At 42.1% G+C, this 24691-nt stretch overlaps 1 protein-coding gene across 3 annotated transcripts in view; it reads right to left on the bottom strand.

Moving 5' to 3' along the window:
• Positions 1-24691, bottom strand: part of CDIN1 (CDAN1 interacting nuclease 1) — a 222430-nt gene that overhangs the window by 150876 nt on the left and 46863 nt on the right. For all 3 annotated transcript variants that reach the window (XM_053306357.1, XM_053306339.1, XM_053306348.1), the window contains exons 2-3: positions 11647-11692; positions 10758-10822 (exon numbers count right to left, since the gene is read on the bottom strand). In XM_053306357.1, coding sequence (XP_053162332.1) covers positions 10758-10822; positions 11647-11692 — 111 coding nt within the window. The remainder of the gene's footprint in view (positions 1-10757; positions 10823-11646; positions 11693-24691) is intronic.

The raw sequence follows: 24691 nt of genomic DNA, 5'->3' as shown, positions 1-24691 counted from the left end.
GATTCTGTTGACACTCTGGTGCAAATATAGAATAATGAACTCGCCAGAACAGTAGACGCAATCCTCTCTGGCCTGCTTCAAAGTCAGCCCTGTAGTATTTGGAAGATCACAGCAGCAGATGCAGTGAGGTAGACAACTAGAGCGCAAGTGGAGGAAGACGCAGCAGAAATCCAACAGGTTGCAACACAGAGCACATTTCAAGATCTATGCTCTGGCAGAGCAGGTGGCAAAGAAGTGGTTCTTTTCTGCCTGCATTGCTTCCACAAATGCATGTCCAGTGGAATTGTCTAGGGCTGGAGCGGGCTAGTTTATGCCCCCTCCCCCTTGAATTTGAACTTGGAACCATCAGTCACTCACTGTAATGCCTTCAATGACCTTTTTGAGGATAAAATCTCTCGTATTCAGGCTGAGCTGGATTCCACAGTTACTGCAGAGTCTATTGTAGAGGTGTCCAGCAAAAGCTCTTAGAAGATTAGATTGAATCGTTTTCAGTTTGTGACTCCTGAGGATGTGGACAAACTGCTTCAGATTGTGCGTCCTACTCGGGACCGGGCCTTCTTTGTGGCTGTCCCAGGGCTTTGAAATATGCTCCCTGTTGAAATAAGAGAATCTCCTTCTCTGTTTGCTTTTAGGAAGATTCTCAAGACGTATCTGTTTTTCTCAGGCTTTTAACTGAAATTAACTTTAAACTATTTAATGTGTTTTTATCTCCTGATATTTTTATTTGTCTTGTAAATTTTACCTGTTTTTATTCTGTTTTATATTTGTTATGTTTTAAATTTTTACACCACCTAGAGGTGCATATATCAGGTGGTATAGAAATATGATAAAGACATAAATAATATGGCAACTATGCCCAATTCTACCCCCGAGGCCAGATTTCAGATTCCTCAAGGAACCAGAATCTATATAGCTATACTGCCCCACCAACTACCCAGAATCACTCACTCCCCTATAAAACCACCCAGCAGAGAAGGCAGAAAGTTCACTTGAAGGCAACCTTGTAATGCTAGAAAACTAGGGTAGTATCACTTTGAGAGATCTGGCTAACTCTTATTTATTTAATTTAATTTAATTTAATTTAATTTAAATTTCTATACTGCCCAAAACTTGCATCTCTGGGTGGTTTACAATTAAAATTTAAAACATCAAATCACTTAACAATTATTAAAATCATTTAAAACATTTAAAAAAATTAAAACATTTAAAACCTAGTATTTTTTAAAAAAATATTCCCTTTTTATTTTTAGAATTATAGATCTAATTAAAAGCCAGGGTGAATACAGTAAATATGTCTTCAGTGCCTTTTTTAAAGTTGCCAGAGATGAGGAAGCTTTTATCTCAACAGGGAGCTCATTCCAAAGTCCAGGAGCTGCAACAGAGAAGGCCGGTTCCCAAGTAGCCACCAGGCATGTTGGCAGCAACCACAGACTAACCTCTCCAGATGATCTTAACAGGTGGTGGGGCTCATGGCAAAGAAGACGTTAAATACCCAGGGCCTAAGCTGTTAAGAGTTAGGGCTTAATCATTCAGCAAGTCTGCTTTGCTTTTCATGCTCAAGTGAGCTCAGATCCCTGGTAAAGTCAATGCTTTGACAGAGGACTCTTACTAGGAACTCCCCTTGATCCTCTTTAGTTTTATATCTAATACCTGCTGATTGGGGCATGACGACTCCCGTTCCAGCCAAGACTATGCAAGGCCTTGCGCCCTGTGGGATTTCAGCTCAACTATCTGATCATGTAATGGGCATTAAATTGGTTTATTGTTCAGATAAAAATATTGCTCAGCTGCCCAGTTCAATGATGGTGGAGTATTGAATACATAAAGTTATAAGGACTGTTAACAAGGAGAGACAACTTTATTTTTGTAATTAACAAAAAGTAACTCCTCCAATCTGTTATCAAGAGTCTGGATGGACAACAGGAAGAGGCACAAAACTGGTACAGCATATCATCATATCATACTAGGATACGCATGAAAGGCATCCCTATCTTTAGATAAGCCTACTGCCAACAAAAATGCCAAGTCCTGAACATGCTGATTGTTGTTCTTATCTTTTCTTAATCTCACTTGGGGCTCCAAAAAGATTGCCATGTTGTCTTAGATACATGTGCTTCTTTGGTTGTGTGTCCATGGCTCAGAATGCCAATGTGTTCAGGTGACTATATTTTGAATATAGGAACAACTATGGTATTTGAGATGCTAAGGAAAATCTCTTTCCCTACAGCAGCTAAATTCTGCTAGTTGGGAAAGCAGGCAGCTAGCTATCCATCTGACAGATAAAGCCTGCAATTATTAATACTAAATCTGCAAGCATAAATAACTATCCAGGGGCACATGAAGTGTCTCCTCAGGGCAGTGATCTTCACTATTTTTCAAGAGGGAGCCACTTTGGCAAAAAAAACCCCAAACCTTTCAATGTGAGAGCTGTTTTCCACTGTACTGACCTCCGCACAGTACTAGGCTTTTCTCAGTGCTCAGAGGGCCCTTTGAGAGAGACAGAGCCCTCTCTTAAGAGCTCAATGGGGAAAGTGCTGGAAAGAACTACACTTCTCAGCATGCTGTGCATGCCTTCCAAGATAGTTCAGGAACACAAGAAGGATCAGTTTCCCTTAAAGGAGTGCTTCACTGCTGCCGATGTTGGGCAAAACCCTTCCCTGCATGGTGAGGATAGTCACCTTCACATGATGCCAGGAGGACTGGGCACAGTATTCGCTTTGGCCAAAGTTTCACACAGACCCAATAATCAATTAGTCTCGGGAACACTTTTAGAACTGATAGAGGCTGCCACTGGTTCCCAGGCCTTACAATGAAGAACACTTCCTGAGGGAATTCCAGAAGGGCAGAGTCATAAAACAGACTTTTTTTAAAAAAGAAAAGAAAAAGAAATAAAGTTTATTTTGGTACAGGCATAATGTGAAAACTGGATATTGGTGAGAATTGTGGAGGACAGAGGCTCATGAAGACTCATGGCTGGCAATGAAAAGGAAAACAGGAAGCTGAACAGGAAGGAGGAGAGAGAGGCGATAGCAATGTAATACCCTTCCTAGATTTTGGAGTCTTGAGAGTGATGTCAAGGGGAAGTGTGAAGTTCCCCACTGCATGGTGACTCCCAAGCAGTATACAAAGGGTCCAAGGGGCTAAGGCACTATGCATTTCAACAACCAGTCAAGAAAATGCAAACACCAGGGTCCCAGGGAACTCAGTATGGGGGTTAGCCTATAGGAAGTCTACACGTGGAATGCCCAGTCTCAGTGTTTCCACCAAAGAACCTAGGGACGTTTATGGCAGTCTCATGCAGAGCATTCTGCAGGCAAGCCCACTTCTTGGTTTGCTCTAGTTCAGGAATTTAGTGTAATGATCCAGTAGTTCAGCCCAGTATGTTAGTGATTTCACTCAGGAGAGCTTTAGAGAGGGCAAAGGGTTTCAGTGCAAGCCCAGTCACCTGGACAGGCAGAGTTCCAGGGCAATAGAGGGTAGACCTTGTCACCACACTCCCATATCTGAAACCAACACCCCAAAGCAATAGGATTCTTAGACAGAAGGTAAAGTTCAAGGGCTGCAAAGGCAGGAAGAGAGGTTTATGGGAGATAATCTACTGTATGGTTTAAGATGTTGCTTGCTATTACTGCCAAGAGAGAGAGCTCTATTATGCCAAATCTAATTAACTGCCTGGTTAATGGAGTGGGCTGGTCCACAGGGATAGGAACATAGGAAGCTGCCATATACTGAGTCATACCATAGGTCCATCTAGCTCAGTATTGTCTACACAGACTGGCAGTGGCTTCTCCAAGGTTGCAGGCCGGAATCTCTCTCAGCCCTGTCGTGGAGAAGTCAGGGTGGATACTTGGAACCTTCTGCTCTTCCCAGAGCAGCTCCATCCCCTGAGGGGAATAACTGTTATGTTTGTGTGACCTGGTAGTCTGTTGGAACTACCTGAGGCCTTCTCAATTTGGGAGCCTCTCTTAAACGTTTTCTCTTGCAGAGCCAACCTGTATTAAAGCACACCTTTCCAGAAGTCTAACAACTTGATATGGATCTTCTTTAATGATTAGGTGAAGATCCAAACTAATACGTGCAAAGAGCAACATGGCCCCAAAGAATCATAGGAACTGCAGTCTGTCACAGTGGAGACCTGTCAGCTCAGCAACTGCAGTTTTAACTGATAGAAGAGTAGAGGGGTTATTTTATTTATTTAATGTATTTGTAAACCACCCAGAATACGTCTCTGGGCAGTTTATAACAAAACAATAAAAACAACAAGTAAAAAGGTTAAAACATTTGAACAATTTATAGTTTAAAACAACATTAAAACTATTAAAAACAATCAAACCATTAAAGCAGTATCGAATTAAAAGTTGAAAGTTGGTCCATTAAAAGTTGGTCATTCAGGTGGTGAGCCTGCTTATGCTTCTTCACACTGGCAGCCCAACCAGGGGTGGGTGGGAGTAGGGTGCAGAACCCCACCAGGGGATTCTAGTTAGGGATGTGCACGGAACCGCGGAGCTGTGGTCCGGCACTGGGGTGGGGGGTTCCAATAAGGATGGGGGGGGCTTTACTCACGCCTCCCAACAACCGCGCCGAATTTTATTGAGCAATCGGGCGGCAGGATATCTCCCTGCTTCCCCCTTCTTGCTAAATCCCTTCCCATTGCAAGAGGGCGGCAGGAGAACTCCCTGCCGTCCCCTTCCCCTTTGCCAGCTTGGCTGCAAAAGGCTTCTTAGAAGCCATTTGCAGCCAAGCCGGCAAAGGGGACGGCAGGGAGTTCTCCTGCCGCCCGTTTTCTAAAAGGAACTGCTCCTTTTAGAAATCGGGTGGCAGGAGAACTCCCTGCCGTCCCCTTTGCCTGCTCAAAAGCCAAGCCGGCAAAGGGGAAGGGGACGGCAGGGAGTTCTGCTGCTGCCCTCTTGCAATGGGAAGGGATTTAGCAAGAAGGGGGCGGCAGGGGTCTTTGGGGCGCCAGGGGGTTTGAAGGGGGCGGCCGTCAGCCGAGCAGGGTTTTGAAGGGGGCGGCAGGGAGATATCCTGCCACCCGATTCTGTATACAAAAGGAGGAGCCACCGAGCGGGGAATGAAGCGGGCGGCAGGGAGATATCCTGCCACCCGATTGCTCAATAAAATACGGCGCGGTTGTTGGGAGGGGTAAGTAAAGCCCCCCCGTCCTTATCGGAACCCCCCACCCCATCTTCCCGAACCGAACCACCCCGTGTCCGGACCGGTCTGGAGGCCTTTAGTATGGCCTCCGAACCGGTCCGTGCACATCCCTAATTCTAGTATGGGCCTGAGCCCATGGCTTAAAATCTAATTTAGGAAACTGTCAAGATTAATCAATGTAGTTCTGAATTTTCAGACATTCACAGATTTAGTCTGGGACTGTGAACATTCATATGTGAATGTTAGCCATCAAATTTTGGACATACACTGTAACATAGGAAACTGCCTTATACCAAGTCAGGCCATTGGTTCATCTAATTCAGTACAATCTACACTGTCTGGTAGCAGCAATCCAAAGTTTCATGCAGGAGTCTTTCCCAGCTTTTCTTGGATATGCCAGAGATTGAGCCTGAAACCTTCTGCATTATGCTCTTCCACTGGGCTATAACCCCATTCCCAAAGGTGGCTTCCCATGGGTCTCCTGTTGAGGCACTGACCACACCAAGACCTGCTTAGCTTCAGCAAGGTGGCTGCATCGTGTGTCCTTGGACCAGGCCTGCTCAACTCCCCCCCCCCCCCCCGATTTTTTAAAAACTATAGTTACCATAATCCCCAGTCATAGTAGTCAATAGGCAGGGATGATGGGAATTGTAGTCCAAAAACAGTTAGGGGCCAAAGTTGAGCAGGTCTGCCTTAGTCCATGCTCTGCTCTGCGTCCCACAGATCTCCTGTAGCTACATGAATACTCCACAAGCACATCTGAAGAAGTGGCCTTTATTATGAAAGTTGATTAGCACTTGTTCAGTTAACAACAACGTCTGACATCTGGACTAATGTTGCACTAGTGCAAGGACGTTGCACTAGCTCAGGGTTGTCCAACTATAGCCCTCCAGCTGTTTTTGGCCTACAACTCCCATCATCCCCTATCACAGTGGCCAGTAGCCAGGGATGATGGGAGCTGTCGGCCAAAAACAGCTGGAGGACCATAGTTGGACACCCCAGGAGCTTGGGTTCAGACCAGTGTTGTACCAGTGCAACAAAATGCAGCTGTGCAACTTGTGGTACACCTGCTGTGAAACCTCTTCCTCAGTCAACATACATTGCAGGGCATAATGCAAAGCTATCATCTGTCCTTGTTGCACACATGCAAAACCTGCATAAGCAGTCCAAGAGAGCAAGAAACTGAGCAACTCTGAGCATCCACTCAACTGCAAAATCTTTGTGTAGCTTGTATTAGTGCAGTCTAGTTGTCAGCCAATTACTCATTTTTTCAATCAAGAACTCATAAAAATAGGGCATACTAAATATTTGGTCAGGTTTGCATAAATCAGTACCATGCCAGATGAGCTTCCTTCTAAACAGCGCTTTGTGACATCAGTTGCAAAAAGCTAGATAAGCAATGCTTGTTGTTTAAACAAACAAATAGATGATCGAGGTAAAAAATTGTTAGATGTTATTTTATGGATTGTAATTATCAGTTTTAACTGGCTTTACATATTTTATTATTATAAAGTTCTCAGCTAGCCAAGAGGTTCTTCATAAGCTGATCGGACAGATATAAATTGAAAAAGAGAAAATAAAACAAAACATCTAGGAGAAGACGATATGTGATGTAGTGCTACCAGAAAGTGGTGATTTCCCCCCCACTGTTCATGACAAACAGTTGCATTCTTAAAGTGATATCTCATTCTCCATTACAAACAACAATAAAAATGCTAAAAGCATTATTTTGCCCTAACAGGATCTCTTACTTTTCACCAACAGAAAAATTGATGCAATAACTTCCCAATAAAACTCAACAGATATGGTGCGAAGATTAGTATGAACTTTATTATGTTGAAAGCCAAATGCCCCAATCCAGCAAGGGAGATCCACAAACACATCTGATGCAAATACACATCACAATGTTCATCCAGTCTCCCACTAAGCTATGCAACAAAATACAACTATAGCTAGACCAGGGCCTAAGAGAACAGAACAGTGTGTGTCTGATAAATATATAACTGTGTAAATTAGCCTTACAAGAATATTCAAGTACACGACAAAGCACAACTTGTTTGGTTGCAGTAACTGAGAATCCTCATGCAGTCAGAGGCATACAGTTAATTATTCCATTGTTGGAAATGGTTACCATTAAACTCACTGGGGACAAAAAAATATCTGCACTGTGTTATGCATTTACTCTGAACTTACTGACCTGTTATTCTCAATCCATGTACCAGATTCATGCCAACCCTGACTACTTGCAGCACAGGTCAGCATGTGACCTAAGCAGCTTGCCACTGTAATTTACATAATGAATCAAAGGGGAAAAGACAACTTGGCCTTCTCTCCACTATAGCTCTAAAACCACAAGCAAGGCTAGAGCTCCCTAATGATGGAAAACTGTAAGAGTTAAGCTCTCTGTGAATGAGGATTGCGCTTATTTTTATATAAACTACCTGAATCTACAAATCAAAGTCCTATAGATGGTGCTTTAGACTATTTATATTATCCCAATGAAACTATTAACACATGCACCCTATTTGCCATTTGATAAGTGAAAATCAGAAAATTTTTATATCTTCTTTGCATCGTACTTCTAATAAAAATAGACATTATATATGAGATGTTCTGTAGTGAAATCCGAGTTCTAAATTAGCGGTGCTTATATTTAACAACCATCAGACCATTCAAATCAACACAGTCAGGTAATCTATAGACACCAGTTCATTAAACAGCGGTGTAGGCCGAATGCAGACATAACAATCATTGCTTTCCATGGTTAAGAGTCATGTCTTAATACCTAAAGGTTTAAAATTAAAGACTAGCCAAAAAAAAAAAAGGTGGGGGGAGGCACAGTTATAGCCATCTTGGCATTGTATGTAAAAATACTATGACTACTATGAATATTTATATACAACAACACTTGGGGTTGCACTCCCCTTGAAAGAGCAAGTGCACAGCTTCGGGTTACTCTGGACCTGGCTCTGCTTTGGAAGCTCAGGTGGAGATGGTGGCCAGGGGTACCTTTTCATGATTTAGGCTAGTGTGCCAGCTCTTCTTGATCAGCTTCTTAAGAAGGCAGATCTGGCCACTGTTACCCATACCTTAGTCATGCCACAGCTGGATTACTGTAACACGCTCTATATGGGGTTGCCCTTGAAGAATATTCAGAAACTGCAGCTGGTGTAAAATGTGGCACCTAGGATACTATCCTGAGCTGCCTTCTGGGACCATATTACCCCCATTTTGAAAGAGCTACATTGGCTGCTAATCTGTTTATGGGCCAAATTCAAGGTGCTGGTTTTGAGCTTTAAAGCCCTAAATGGTTTGGGCCCTGGTACCTGAGGGGCCGCCTGCTCCCAAGCATTTCTGCCTGCTTGATGAGGTCATCAGAGGGGGCCCTGCTCCGTGTGCCAACAATGACATGCTGCCTGTCATATATGCGGGACAGGGCCTTCTCAGTCATTGCCCCCAGACTTTGGAATGCTCTTTGGAATGCCCCAGACTTTGGAACGGAGCAGTGGGCCTCCGCAACCCAGTCTCCATCACAGTTTTTAGAAAGCAAGCAAAATCTTGGCTTTTCCCCCAGGCTTTTAAATAAGTGTTTTGTTTGCTGCTACTTTGTATCTTATGGTCATATTGTACATGTTTTTTAGACTTTTAATTAGATGCGTATTGTATTTTTAGATTCCATTTTAATTCTTACTGTGTTGTTTGATATTGTTTTTAAATGTTTTGTAAACCGACTTGAGATTATTTTAATGAAAGGCAGTATAAAAATTTAAAAATAAATAGGCACAGTTGACAGGCATTCATTAAAAATGACAAAATGCAATACCACAATGCCGTTCCATGTCACATGTCTGTAACATGTCTGGGTGCGATTATTATTTTCAAAACATGTTTAAAATCACGTTATGAATGTTTAAGAGTATGCTATGAAATGAGAGTTTATGAGTGGGAGTACAGAAATTTAACAAATAAATAAATAAAATAAATAAAAGCATATTCAAATGACTTAATCACAGTAGTAGTATTAACTAGAATCAACATTACTTACAAACTGGTGTTGAATATGTAAAATCTGTAATCAATACTAATGCGTAATTGTTTTACATGTTCCCTTTCGGTTCTTGTATTTTATAATGTATAATACAGTTTATAGGATGGGGCCATCTTTTGCACTCTTTGCATTAACTATTAATGCTAAAGGAACAAGGCTCTGCTCATGCAGTATTATGAAATATTTTTCCTAATTCGGAAACAACAAATTAATCTAGGAGCAATAAAGAGAAGATGGGAACTATTGTAGCTAATTTAACATGTTGAAGCATCCTGTGAAAGTGTCATATACAATAGCTGGTTTTAGATTTTGGAACATATCTAGTACACAACAGACACACAGATGTATCATACAACCAGCTTGCCCCAAATTCCAAAATGATTTTGTTTATTTCATTAAGACACTGCTAGTTCATAAACATTCGACATCTATAATCATAGGTACCACCTCACTTGCCTTGCAGACTTTCCAGGTGACAGTCTATATAGTAAAATTTTAATTGCACATCTCTACCAGATATCAATACGCCCCAATTATGTTGCTGAGATATCTATGTCAATACAGCTACAGATATCCTTTAACAAGTTTCAATTACAATTTATTAACTCCAGGTGCATATAATCATATAACAGTTTTATGAAATGACATATTAAAGGTTTATGCCTCTTCTTTAAAAGGAGTATTGACAACATTGTTTCTAAAAGAGACAGAAACCACAATGAACAAATTAAGTTGTAAAACCCCTACATTTGGATGTGATTTTTCATTTCACAACAAAATATCTTACAATATATGCACATTCAACATGGTTAACATACATTTCACTACTACCATTAGTGATATTAAGGCTAATATAGAGATCTTATCACCATGACCAGTCCATTAATACACAAAATAAATGATACTGGCACAAATTAGGGTCCTCATTCAGCACAGAATTAGGGGCCCTTAAATTCCACAAATATCAGAAAAACTTCAGCATGCAAGGTGGCTTTTCAGACAGCAGGCTTTACTGCATGTTCGGGGCATAGTGGATACTCAGATGCAAAAAGAGGATATCTTTACCCTGGACGTAAATCAGGCTAGGTTCCAATACGGAGGAAAAAACCCAAATCATGTGCAAAGTGCTCTCTGAAATATCGCATGGGCAGATAAATCTGGCCAATATGTGAACACATACCCACTCTCTCAAAGTAAAGTTGTGTTAAAGCCACCATCTGTAAAAGCTCAAGGTGATTCTCCACATTGTGGCCAAATGAAAATATTTTGGTTAAATCCCATGTATCTTGCAAAACTCTCTGCTAGAATTAATTAATTAGATAGATAGATAGATAGATAGATAGATAGATAGATAGATAGATAGATAGATAGATTTGTATATCGCCCTTCCGAAATGGCTCAGGGCGGTATGCCTTTAAATGTTTACATTTAAACATGTAAATTTGCACAGATAAGAATGATCAGTAAGCATTTTCTTAAAAATGAATGTTGAAATGATATTATGTTCCCCTAACAATCTGGAGTTAAAATGAGCAGGTATCCCTCTAAGTCATACCTTTGATAGTAAGCTTCAGTTGCCTCTGGAGTGTGATGTTTGGCATGTGTTTTTTTAATTTGTTTCTGAAAAAAGAACAACAGGGCTCTATAAAATGTCAAACAGAAATTCAGTACAAACCATAAGTACACAAGAAAACCCTAAAATTCTAGACTCATACCCAGAAATTATTTTTCATTTGTGCATTGAATGAAACATCTTCTGACTGTACTGCAATACACCATATATGTAAAAGGCAGTAAGGTCATTGTAATTGAATCTAAATAAGTTTGCTGAGGGTTGCAGAGGGCAAAGAAAAACTTGTTCTCTCTTTCAACCTTTATATTAATTTCCCCTCAAATCAATTCCATCCAAGTCCTCTGCACTCTGGTTTTACAATTCAATTGGCATTTTTAACCAGGAAGAACATTGCTTAAAAACAACTTATTTGAAAACTACAAAAAGTAATTCCATTGAGACTTGCCACTTGACTGACACCTGTCATCTCATGATAAATGACTCCATTTTCTGCCTCTCTTGCCTTCTGCCACTCCGGCAATGGTCATTTATCATCATCTCTGTCAGCCATGGAAAGCGGCACTGACAGTGCAAGTCAGCAAACATTTAGCACATGGAACCACGCAACACAGGGAAATTATTATTGTCAGAATAATAATGGTTTAGCATAATTTATTACAGGTCCACCAAATAAGCAAAGGCTAGATGTTATTAGACAGATGGATGGGTAGGCTTGGCAGCCATCCACTGAGACTCAGGCGGTGCTTGATGTGGAAAGGGGAACATCCTCCAAACCAATCAGAAAGCTGGCAGTTCAATTACAAAGAAATAAAGGGACATTCATCATTCAATTAGGCACCTGTCAACCCTCACAAAGGAGAAAACTTCTAACCTGGTACTCCTGGGAGAAGATGCTCAGCAGAGTGGACTGCGATTGACTGGAACAAATAAAAGAAGGACAAAGTTAATTACTGGAGTGCACTGCAAAGAAACAAAAGAGAAAGAAGCTTCAAAGGTAGGCCTGCTGCCCTGTAATCTAACAGAACATGAAAACAAGTGTGGAAAAGTTGTTCCAGATGAACACCTCAGACAAAGGCTTCCTATGGCTAGGTCAAGGAGAGAGTGAAGGGGAAAAAGAGTTTATGAGGAAGGAGAACAGGGAAAAATGCAGCATGAGTTTCGGGCACGTTGCACTGGCAACCCCATTCCAGTTTCCAAACTAATGAAATGATATTAGTAACATGTAGTGAAGTTGGACGATAGTGCAAGGGAAGGAAAACAAAGCAGATTTCCATTAATAATTGATGGAGTTAAATTCCATTAGCCATTGAAAACATAACGATTATTCATTGGCAACATATTGAAATGCATTTTGTTAGCAGCAAGGGAACCTCTTCAGTAGTTGTCTCATATTCAGGAGAGAAACTTCGCTCTCTGTCAAAAACAGCATATGGGACCACTGTAACATTCCCACTAAAACTGATGTGCTTTGAAAATAGAAACTTTCACAGCAGGAAGCTGAGATTCCCTGGAGTCGGTCATTTCCAAAGGCTGCCATAAGCTTCATTCATTTAAAGCTCCATTCAATGTCAAACACCTGGCAATGAAGCAACCTGGAAAACATTCCCCCCAAGAGAGAATTTCTCTCTCTGAATAGTTAACATTTAGAAATGGGACAAGATTTCTCCCTCCCCTCAAAAAGGGCAATCAATACCATACTGCTACTGTTTTCAATTGTCTTCTGTGGATATATCCACTTCATCACATCTTGAACACAATTCATTACTTCTGATTTATTTTACTTCCAGATGCAATTCAAACAAATTACAGTTTCAGTAAGATGACCCAGTAGTACAGAAACACAACAAGCATTTTTCTTTTTTATTAAAGTAATTCTAGCGTTCAGAAATTGCACATAGATAATCTCTCTCTCACTCACTCACTCAATTTAAATTTTGTTTTCCTATTTGCTGACCTGAGAAAACATGCATCCTAAATGTATGTTGGACTCACTATTAAACAGTAGTAACACGTTCTGGAGCAGCATCCTTATTTTGCTGATGACAAAACCAGAGTATGCTCAGTATACTTTGAAAACCTGAGCTAGAAATGAACCCAGATTGAGTTATGACCTAATGGTTATGGATTCAGTCCTGCAGAGCCTACATATGCACAGTAACACATGGAATCATTCCATAGCAAACAGGCGGAATCCTCCTCTCCTGCATCAGGCCACCTCCATGCTGGGCTACCCCTGCACAGCTGAGTATGCAGCATGACGGCCAGGCCACCCACTCCAGGGCAAGCCATCCATGACTCTCTTGCATGGATGTTCTTCACAAAACCCTTGCAGGGTGCTCTATTCCTAAGTTTCCTGGGAGTCGTCTGTGCAGGAGTCTGAACCCTCAAGTCTCTAGATACTGCAGCTATTCTCACAAGCAGCAAAAACCAGGCTAGGGAAGCCCAGCCCCATTTTTGCTGCTTGTGAGAACTGTTGGGAGTTGCATGGCTCCTGGCAGCGGCAGCGAGTCTTCTTATGTAGCCTGCCAGTTAACCCGGGTTTTGAGCACGTGCCCAACACACTGGTTTAATTGATCATGTGTCAGCCACGGCTGCTTACAGCCATGGCGGACACACTTGAGGTGAGGGGGATCTCAGAAATGCACTGGGCATTCATGCAGTGCATTTGTGGGGCAGAGGGGCACAACACGGTGGTGCTTCGCTGAGCCCAAGCCCTGGAGTGGCCGAGCAAGGGATGGAACTCCCCTCCCAGGGATGGAACACTGATTGCCTGCAGGGAAGGGAAGGTAAATCCTCCTTCCCCGCACTTAGCCCCAAAGCTCTTCTCACTGATCGTGAGAAGAGCTTCACTATGTCCTTGTTTGCGGGGATACTATATTTAAAGGGGGAATACTAGATTTAAAGGGACGATACTATATTTAAATCCTAAAGGAACAAGATGATTCCCCCTTCTTAATACTTGTAGAATATCACTCATTCTAATTATTTCTACATATATATTTAACTGAGGCTGGAATTCACTATGACATAAATAAGACCTGCTGTAGACAGACAGACACAAGTATACTCTCTTTATATGCTATAGCTTTTTGCCACATATTTTGACAATGTCTCAGTGTTGAGATAATGTAACTACAGTGCTTTATGTTTCGATCTCACAGATTTGTAACACATTAAGAAAGATACTCAGAGACTAGCAGAATTAGGTTTTGATTTAGAATTTTTAAATCTTTTGTCTATCTTTGTTCACTACTGTTGAGAAGGGGTTATATACTAGGGATGGGCACGAATCATTTTTTAAAATTCAATTTGTACCCAATTGTACCTTGGTCCAAATCTGCCCCCCACCAGAATCGCCTCAGGTTTGATTTGTACCTGAATTTTCTGAATCTGAATCAATTTGGGGCAAAAAAGGGGGTTCCGGGAGCAAAAGAGTGGGGTGGGTGTTAGTGCCCAATGGGTGGAAGCTACCACCCAGATAGAAAAGGAATTGGACAAACGGGTGATTTTAAAACATTTTTTGAAGTTTGCGCATCTTTAAGCTTTTTCCCATAAGGCCTGCTACCAGTCAGATTACAAATAAGTTGGTGAAAGAGGAGATTTTTTGAATCCACTCTCACTTCCTACCAGAGAATCAACTCTCAGAACACCTCAGACATTGAGAACATAAAACCCAGTGCCCCATGGGCTTGTTGTTCTGGGGGTGGTTGGCACCCTATGTGCACTACACCACAACTCATTCTGGGCCATCCTGGTGCCCCCCAGTGGAGTTATGTGGCTGCTGAAAATCCCCATTATTCCCAATGGGGGGGGAAGCTTAAAGATGTGCAAACTTCGGGGGGGGGATTAAAAATCACCCCTTTCACCAATTTATTTGAAATCTGGGTGGTAGCAGGCACCCATTGGGGCACTACCACCTGACCCACTCTTCTGCCCTGTATCTGACACAAAGACATGCCAAAGTTTAAAACATTTTTTAAAAATACCCTTTTGCCCAATTTCTTTGAAATCTGGTGGTAGGTTCCTTGCACCCACTCAGCACTACCATCCACCACAACTCACTCTGGGCCACCTTGGTGCCTCCCCGGGGGGATATAACTAAGGCCGATGAAATCCCCATTATTCCCTATGGGGAAAAGCTTAAAGATGTGTGAACTTTAAAAATATTTAAAAAACTACCCCTTTGGCCAATTTCTTTGAAATTTGGGTCGTAGCTTCCACCCATAGCGCACTACCACTCAACCTACTTTGGCCACAAAATGGAGGTCCGAATCTCCAAATATTTTGGTCCGAATCTGTTCTGTACCTGAATCTAGGCAATTGAGCACAGGAGTGATTTGTTCTGTCTACAAATCACCTGAATCAGCCAGATTTGGGTACTAATCATTTTGTACCAGAATCGATTCACACAACCCTATTATATACCAGTGGAGGAGCACATGCGTTGCATGCAGAAGGTCCTATGTTTACTCATAGCATGTCCAGTTTTTTAAAGGGTCAGGTAGCAGGTGCTGGGAAAGACCTCTGCCTGAGACCCTGGAGAGTTACTGCTAGTCAGAAAAGATAATACTGCACTAGATGGACCAATGGTATGGCTTAGCATAAGGCAGCTTCATGTGCTCACATGTTGCTGTGAGAGAACTCACAATATTTTTAAAAAGGATTACTTCTCAGATACTTAATTATATCAATACAAACTGCAGTTTATGGGGCAGAGCAGAAGATTTAATCTTTTCACATACCTATTCTTTGCAGTTCTTCATAGAATGGGTTCAGCTTAAACCTTTCTAAGTGCCATTCAACTAAGTGGCTAGTCTAGCTGAACTGAAGTGAGCAAAGGACATTTTTCTTTGCAGAAAAGATGGGGTTGCTGAATAATCTTACTATATAATTATAAAACTAAACTACACATTATAAATCAAAGTATATGAAACTATGGGCTGATTTAGACATTATGCAAAATCTCAGTTAAAGCTGGACTCCACACAATGGCTCTGAGCCTTGGGAGCACAAGTTTCCCCCTGCCATCTCCAAACAAGCTTCTATTTCCCATCTAGGTTAAAATAAACCAAGATCATTTGTTGTATTTTTCCCAATAGAAAGGGTAAGAATTGCAAGTGTTACAGCAAAACAAAAAACAAAACAAATATAAGATCTGTTGTGACATCCAAACCCATTAATCTCAGTCTTTTCTAGCCTACTTACTTCAAATAAGCATAGATCTGTAACTTACTTCAGACCCTGGATCTCAACATGATCCAGACCCTTACTTTAGACCCTGGCTCTCAATGTGAGTAGGCTAATGGCACAGCGGAGAAGTAGCTTGCCTTGGAAGTAAGATGTTGCTGGTTCGAATCCCCCACTGGTATGTTTCCCAGACTACGGGAAACACTTATATCGTGCAGCAGCAATATAGGAAGATGTTGAAAGGCATCATCTCATACTGCACGGGAGATGGCAATGGTAAACCCCTCCTGTGTTCTACCAAAGAAAACCACATGGCTCTGTGGTTGCCAGGTGTCGACACCGACTCAACGGCACAACTTTACTGTAGGCTAGAACAGATTGAGATCAGTGGGTCTGGATATCACAACTGATCTTGGTTTCTTTTAACCTAGATGGGAATGGACACTTTGTGAGGATAGGTTGTGGAACACACACTCCTGAAGTTCGGAGATGCCATGCGGAACCTGGCTTTCGCATAGCTGGTGTCTGAACCTGCTCAATTACATTCTCCCAGAATTGCTCAACAACATGAAAAAGCATGGGATTTATGCTAGCAGTTTGCTTGGGCTGCATTCTGAATTACAGTAGCTCTTTGCCTTAAAACAGGTGTTAACAGATTTCTCTGAAGATTCTGGTAGAATGAGACTGAAAGAGGCATCGTACAGCCTAACTGCAGTTACCATACACTAGTACCTTCTTGGAGTGGGGAAAGAAACAGTTAGTAGGGCAAGATGCAAGATCCTTAACAGTTTTTAAAAAGGAAAGAAAATACACACACACGAACTAGATGGCCAACTTCAGAAAAGACACTGAACAACAAACTCAGTTGTAGGATATTTATTTATTACACTTACAGGTGAAACTCGGAAAATTAGAATATCGTGCAAAAGTCCATTAATTTCAGTAATGCAAATTAAAAGGTGAAACTGATATGAGACAGATGCATTACATGCAAAGCGAGATAAGTCAAGCCTTAATTTGTTATAATTGTGATGATCATGGCGTACAGCTCATGAAAACCCCAAATCCACAATCTCAGAAAATTAGAATATTACATGGAACCAAGAAGACAAGGATTGAAGAATAGAACAATATCAGACCTCTGAAAAGTATACAGTGTACTGTGCTTGATTGGCCAGCAAACTCGCCTGACCTGACCCCATAGAGAATCTATGGGGCACTGCCAAGAGAAGGATGAGAGACATGAGACCAAATAATGCAGAATTGCTGAAGGCCGCTAATGAAGCATCCTGGTCTTCCATAATACCTCATCAGTGCCACAGGCTGATAGCATCCATGCCACGCCGCATTGAGGCAGTAATTGCTGCAAAAGGGGCCCAAACCAAGTACTGAATACATATATATGCTTATACTTTTCAGAGGTCCGATATTGTTCTATTCTTCAATCCTTGTCTTCTTGGTTCCATGTAATATTCTAATTTTCTGAGATTGTGGATTTGGGGTTTTCATGAGCTGTACGCCATGATCATCACAATTATAACAAATTAAGGCTTGACTTATCTCGCTTTGCATGTAATGCGTCTGTCTCATAGATCAGTTTCACCTTTTAATTTGCATTACTGAAATTAATGGACTTTTGCACGATATTCTAATTTTCCGAGTTTCACCTGTATATGACACTTTTCTTTCATGCTAGAACTCAATACATGGGATTTCTATGGGTGTCACATCCAGATACATCTAGACCCAGATCTGTTTAGCTTCAACAAGGTTACTGCCACATGTGCCTGCAGACGAGATATCCAAGACTTAGGATATTCAATAAGTCATGTTGAAGCTAAATTTACATTGCCCTCTGAACAGCTGCAGGGAGATCCAAAGCACTCTTCCCCGTCACTTGCCACTTAAATTCTTACAATCCCTACAGTACTTTTTATGAGAGGAGATCTATTTCAGTCTTGCACTAGAATATCAAGACCTCTAAGACAGTCCTTTAGATACTGTGCCAGGGAATGCTCAGGGTGTGCCCTCCCTTTCTGTCCCTGCTCTGTCTTTTTCAGCCTGCTTCATTCAGCAGAGGTCTCTAGCCCAGCCAAGCCTCATATGAGCTTGGAAGCAACTATGCTATTGAAGCACCATTTTATTAGTCTGTTTTCCTTAAGGAAAGTAAGCTTATGAGATCTCCCAGCATTTTGTGAGTTTGTGTGTGTGCCCCCATCGTCAACTTCACAATGTCTAGACCAATATGAACCAAATTGGGTACAGCTGTAGGGACACATAGGGACACCTCAATGACGTGGTTTGTTATGGCATCATCCACCCCGATTCAAGAGGATGGACACATAAACATCTGAAGCGCAAGTGGGCTAACGTGAACTGCCTATGTGATTTGAACCAAATTTGCTATAGCTGTAGGGAGACACAGGGATGCTTCAATGGTGTAGTTAATAATGATGCCATCCACCCCAATTCAAGATGGCAGATACCACCTCCTGCTGGCTAAGCAAAGAGACACCTTTTTAAAGTGGCAAATTCTCTTTAGATAAGTTCATGGAGGAGAGGTCTATCAATGGCTACTAGTCAGAGGGCTATAGGCCACCTCCAGCCTCAAAGGCAGGATGCTTCTGAGTACCAGTTGCAGGGGAGTAACAGCAGGAGAGAGGGCATGCTCTCAACTCCTGCCTGTAGGCTTCCAGGGGCATCTGGTGGGCCACTGTGTGAAACAGGATGCTGGACTAGATGGGCCTTGGGCCTGATCCAACAGGACTGTTCTTATCTTTTTATTTACCAGGGGGAGAGCAATTGTAGTAATTGGCTCTATCCATCCCCAGCACAGCATCTGTCCAGTGGCTGGTGTTTATCTTATGTTTCTTCTTTATTTATTATTATTATTATTATTATTATTATTATTATTATTATTAATTTGATTGATTTGCATACCACCCTTCCAAAATGGCTCAGGGCGGTTTACAATTAAAACAAACCACTAAAACAGTAAAGAGCTAAAACAAATGAAAAAACAACATAACAATTAACAATTTAAAAACATTTAAAAACAATTAAACAATTACAGAGATTAAAAATCCTGAAATGGGGTTTTTAATTTTAAAATAAACCAGATATTAAAACCCCCAAAATTTAGGAAGCTGAGAAAGCTTGGATGAAAAGATGGGTTTTCAGGTGTTTTTTTGAAAATTGTCAGAGATGGTGAGGATCGTATCTCAGCAGGGAGCACATTCCACAATCTCGAGGCAGCGACCGAGAAGGCCCGTCTCCATGTAGCCAACAAACGAGTTGGCGGTAACTGGAAATGGACCACCTCAGATGACCTCAATGGGCAGTGGGGCTCATAGTGAAGAATATGCTTTCTTATATACCCAGGGCCTAAGCCATTTAGGGCTTTATAAGTTATGACTAGGGCTTTGTATTTTGTCTGGGAACCTATTGGCAGCCAGTGTAACTCCATCAGTAAAGGAGTAACATGGTCTCTCCAAAATGACCCAGAAACTAACCTGGCTGCCGCGTTCCGAACCAACTGAAGTTTCCGGACTACGTACAAAGGCAGCCCCACGTAGAGCGCATTATAAAATTCAAGTCTGGAGGTTACCAACAAATGTACCACAGTTTTGAGGTCATTGATCTTGAGAAACGGGCACAGCTGGCGTATCAGCTGGAACTGATAGAAAGCACCCTTGGCCACCGCCTCAACCTGAGAAACCAGGGAGAGGTGTGAATCCAGAAGTACTTCCAGACTGCGAACCTGTTCCTTTGGGGGAAGTGTGACCCCATCTAGAACAGGTAGATCAACATCGTCTCAAGAGTTCCGACCCCGCACAATAAGTACCTGTCTTATCTGGATTCAACTTCAGTTTATTCTCCCTCATCCAGCCCATTACTGTTTCCAGGCAGGCATTTAGGGAGAATATGCCAGCTCCTGAAGAAGTTGACATGGAGAAGTAGATCTGGGTGTCATCAGGGTACTGGTAACACCCAGCTCCAAATCCCCTGATAATCTCCCCCAGCGGTTTCATGTAGATGTTAAAAAGCATTGGAGAAAGTATGGAGCCTTGAGGAACACCATACTTAAGCTCAGATTTTGAAGAGCAACAGTCTCCAATTGACACCATCTGGAATCTATCCAAGAGGTAGGAGCGGATCCACTGTAAAACAGTGCCTCCCACCACAACACCCCCAGATGTTCCAGAAGGATACTATGGTCGATAGTATCGAAAGCCGCCAAGAGATCCAAAAGGACCAACAGAGTCACACTTCCTCTGTCAATTCCCAATTGGAGATCATCCATCAGGCCGACCAAAGCAGTCTCACCCCATAGCCCGCCCGAAAGCCAGTTTGAAATGGGTCTAGATAATCAGTTTCCTCCAGGACAGACTGGAGATGAGAGGCCACCACCCTCTTAATTACCTTGCCCAGCCATGGGAGGTTGGAAACAGGCCTATAGTTGCTCAACTCTGAGGGATCTAATGCAGGCTTCTTTAGAAGAGGTCCAATGATTCCATCCTTAAGACAATGAGGCTTCCTGCCCTCCCTCAGAGAAGCATTTATGATTTCCACCAGGCTGTTTACAACAACCTCCCTGCTAGATCGAACAAGCCATGTTGGACAAGGGTCAAGAAAACAAGTGGTAGGCCTCACTGCTCCAAGCAGCTTGTCCATATCCTCAGGAGTAATAAACTGAAACCAATCCAGTCAAACTGCTGGGAACCTCCAGTTCAGACATCAACTTAATTGTGGAGTCTCCATCTAGGTTGGCCCGAATCCGAGAGATTTTTTATCTGCGAAAAACTCTTTAAAACACATTACAGCGGGTAACTGATGACTCCAAATTCTGGTTCAAGGGAGGGGGGGCCAGATACTAGTCCCCTCACAACCCTGAACAACTCCGCTGGACGTGAACTCGCAGAGGCAATATGAGCAGAAAAGAACTGCCTCTTTGCTGCACGTATTGCCTGAGCATAGATCTTTAGATGTGCTCTATGTCGCAATCTGTCAGATTCGAGTCAAGTCTTCCTCCACTTGCACTCCAGTCGCCTACCTTGCCGCTTTTTGAATTGTGCGCCCTTTGGGGAGGCATCCTTTATTTATTTATTTATTTATTTAAAACTGCTTTGAGAACTATTGTTGAAAGTGGTGTATAAATATTCATCGTATTCTTAAGTGGGCTAACTTGTGGACTGTCTAACTAATTTGATCCAAATTTGGTATAGTTGGAGAGTGAGACACATAAGGACACCTAAACAGCATAGTTTGTGATTACGTCATCCACCCCAATTCAAGGTGGCGGATGCATGAACATCTGAGGCGTAACTGGGCTAACTTATGAACCATCTAATCTATTTGAACCAAATTACTACAGTTGTAGGGACAACATAGGGATGGCTCAAGGGAGTAGTCATCCACCCCAAGTCAAGATGGCAGATGTGTGAACGTATAAGGCAGAAGTGGGCTCACTTGCGAGGATGGTAATTATCAATTACGTTAAAGGAATGTAGGCAGATTAGTTCTTACCAGAAAGGAACATTGGCTTACCGTGAAGGGTTCTTTTTCCAAGTGTTAGGAGGTCATCAGATAGGGTTGTGCACTGAGCATGCTTGAGACAGAACTGGATCATGTGACTTGATTTGCTACAGAAGGCACCTCCCAGCCCCAGTTCCAGGGCTGTTGTGAAGAGTGAGAGATGTAGTTGGAGAGAGAGCTGCTTCAATCCGGAAAATCTGTGTGGAGAAGATAGCTAGAGATTCTTGGTAATCAGTAGGCAACTCAGACAAGGGAAAGGTAGGTTACGGAAGATGCAGAGAAAAAGGTGGCAGCGAAGACAAGGAAGCCTAGAAAACAACTGTTACTCTGAGATCAGTCTCTCCATTCCATGTATGGCAGTTCCCTAAGGTCTGTGAGTTAATCCCCTCCCAGGAGAGCCGGACAATTTGTACATTCGGGTGGGGCTGATGAGCTCCTAACACTGGGAAAAAGAACCCTTCACGGTAAGCCAATGTTCCTTTCCCCACAGTGTAGGAACTCATCAGATAGGGACATACCCAAGCACTCAGGAAGGCCAAAGGGAGGGAAGAATGTACTAAACCACCTGTTGAGAACTGTGCATCCGGTGGGTGGCGTAATGTGTGACCAGGTAGCTGTCCAGCAAAGTCTCTGACAGAGGAGAGTGAGTAGTGAATGTTATGGGCGTGGCTGCGCTCCTTGTGGAATGAATGGAATTCCCTCCATTTTGTTGAGTCCGGTTACAAAACAGCTCTCTTCCCACTCTTGCACAATCTAGAGAGAGGGGAAGAGGAGAATATATAGTGCACCAAGTGCTGCAAAGTAGAGAAGAAGCCCAAAAATGCTGAGAAGTCTGAGTTCTCTCTATACACGTCCTATCTCAAGCAAGACAGAACTGGAACTGGGGCTGGGAGGTACCTTCTGCAGCAAACCAAGTCACATGATCCAGTTCTGTCTCGAGCATGCTCAGTGCACAACCCTATCTGATGAGCTCCTATACTGGGAGAAAAAACTCGTTTTTTAATATTTTTATACTTCATCCTAAGACCCTTGGGCATTTAACAAGATAAAAATAATCATAACAGTTCAATAAACACCACACCACAAATTAAAACATACACAGATACATCCTAAAAAGAGAACCAGCTGCCACTCATTGGCCAAAGCCCTGGATAAAAAAGGGCAGTTTTCAATTTCCTCCAAGAGGCTTTTCAAGAGAGAGACTCCCTCCAAGAGAGAGGGAGTCAAGAGGATCTCAGTTGCGATCTCAAACACAAGTTCCATAGGCTGGGGGCAATCACCAAGAAGTCCCTGCCCTGCATGCTCAACAAACGAACCTCAGCAGGTGTTGGCACATGGAGCAGAGCCCTCCCAGCCAACCTAGTCAGGTAGGTAGATTCAGCTGGGAGCAGGCAGTTCCTAAGGTATCCGGGACCCAAGCCACAGGCTATTACTACACCAAAACTTGAAATTGGGCTTGATTCCCAGTACCAAATCTTATTTTCAGCCATCTTAGAGAAGCAGAGCACAGGATTAGTATAATGAGAGAATGCTTAAGCTTTAATAGCTGTAGACTGTCACTTATGAAGAAAGTTGCATGAGAATACAAAATAAGCATACTTATTTGAATACTTATTCAATAAGCATACTTGTTGAACACATATATGGATTCAACTGATATCACATTAAAAATAGATGTTTAGATTTATTTATTGTTCAAATTCTATACTACTTTATCCATCTTGGGATAAATTTTATGAAACGTTAATATAATAAAGTTCCATAAAATCACATTAAAATATTAAAATGATATAAGACCATAAAAGCATAAACACCCCACAAAGCAACAGCCATAAAAACAAAAACAGAGCAGCTAGAAAGGAGAGACTGGCAACCCCTAAGGGATAAAAGTCTGAACAAATAAGAGAGTTTTTAATGGTTTTTTAAAAGCAGCCACAAACCTCAGAAAATGTACACCTACTGAGAGAGCATTCTGGAGCCTGGGAACAACAGCAGAGAAGGCCCTGTTCCGTGTGCATGACAATCGAGCTTCCCTCAATCTCAGTACATGGTGCAAAGCCCCCTTCAATGACCTTGATGGGCAAGCAGAAACCCTTGGGAGCAGGCGGTCCTTCAGATATCCAGGGCCCAAATCATTAAATGACCACTAGTCACATGAATAATATTTTAGGGGGTCACAGGCCATGATCCAATGAGAGAATACTCGTAATTAGAGATTCACATTGTGAACTATAACATAGTTGGTGCTCTTTTTTAATTTAATAAATGTTTTCCTCAATCTTCTGATGGACTAGGAAAGTGGGAAGGGACACTGGTAAGCAATATTAATTTGAACTATCCTGCATTTCCAAGGAAGATTCTTATCCATTGCTCTGAAATCTGATCGAGAACATATATGTATTTATTTCTGAGTGCAGAGTGAAATGTGCTTCCCATTTGAATCTGAAGAATATTGTGCCCCAAGGACCAAAAGTCTGGGAAAGAGTGCCATAAAAAGAGGAATACAGAGCAGAATCTTGTCCTTTAGAATCATCTTCCAACAGAAAGAGAGACATATTAAGGAGTTACCCAACATACATTGTTACTGGGTAAGTCACTCAGGCTTGTTATTGCAAGCACCCACTCAGAATAGTTTCTGAAATTGACTACAAACCTATGCAACTTGGTGAGTACCAGTGCAATATATACCCTCTATGTCCTTTTACCAAAAGGTGCCTGGTAGCATTCTGCATCAACTCTAGCTTGAGCGATTAAGTGAATGCTGCATGGATGACCAAGAATAGTGGCAGGGTCCTAGGCATCCAGGAGTAAGTGCAGCCAGCAAATCAGATGGTTTAAAAATATAACTCCTGTAGTGCCCTAAACTCCCAAACCCTACAAATGGTTCAAATCAGAAGGCCTGGAGATAAATTCAAAAATCACTGATTGAGGGGGGGGGAGTTGAAAGTCACAATCCCCTCTCCCTGGCACATATCTGAAAGCAGATAATCCACCACAACCATTAAAGTACATACAAATCCTATCCTGAAGGCAATCTGAAATGGATTGTAGATATCCCTCCAGGATTGTCTAGATCTGAAATGCAACTTTCCATTCATGATCCTTTGCTTTCTATGGTTAACACTAAAACCAAACTCTTGACTGTAGCAACAAAGGAACACTGATAAAATAGCTTTAATTGTGTATTTACAACA

The sequence above is a fragment of the Hemicordylus capensis genome, chromosome 1 (assembly GCF_027244095.1).
Source record: "Hemicordylus capensis ecotype Gifberg chromosome 1, rHemCap1.1.pri, whole genome shotgun sequence".
Classification (NCBI taxonomy): domain Eukaryota; kingdom Metazoa; phylum Chordata; class Lepidosauria; order Squamata; family Cordylidae; genus Hemicordylus; species Hemicordylus capensis.
This window is presented reverse-complemented; position numbering and strand designations above follow the sequence as displayed.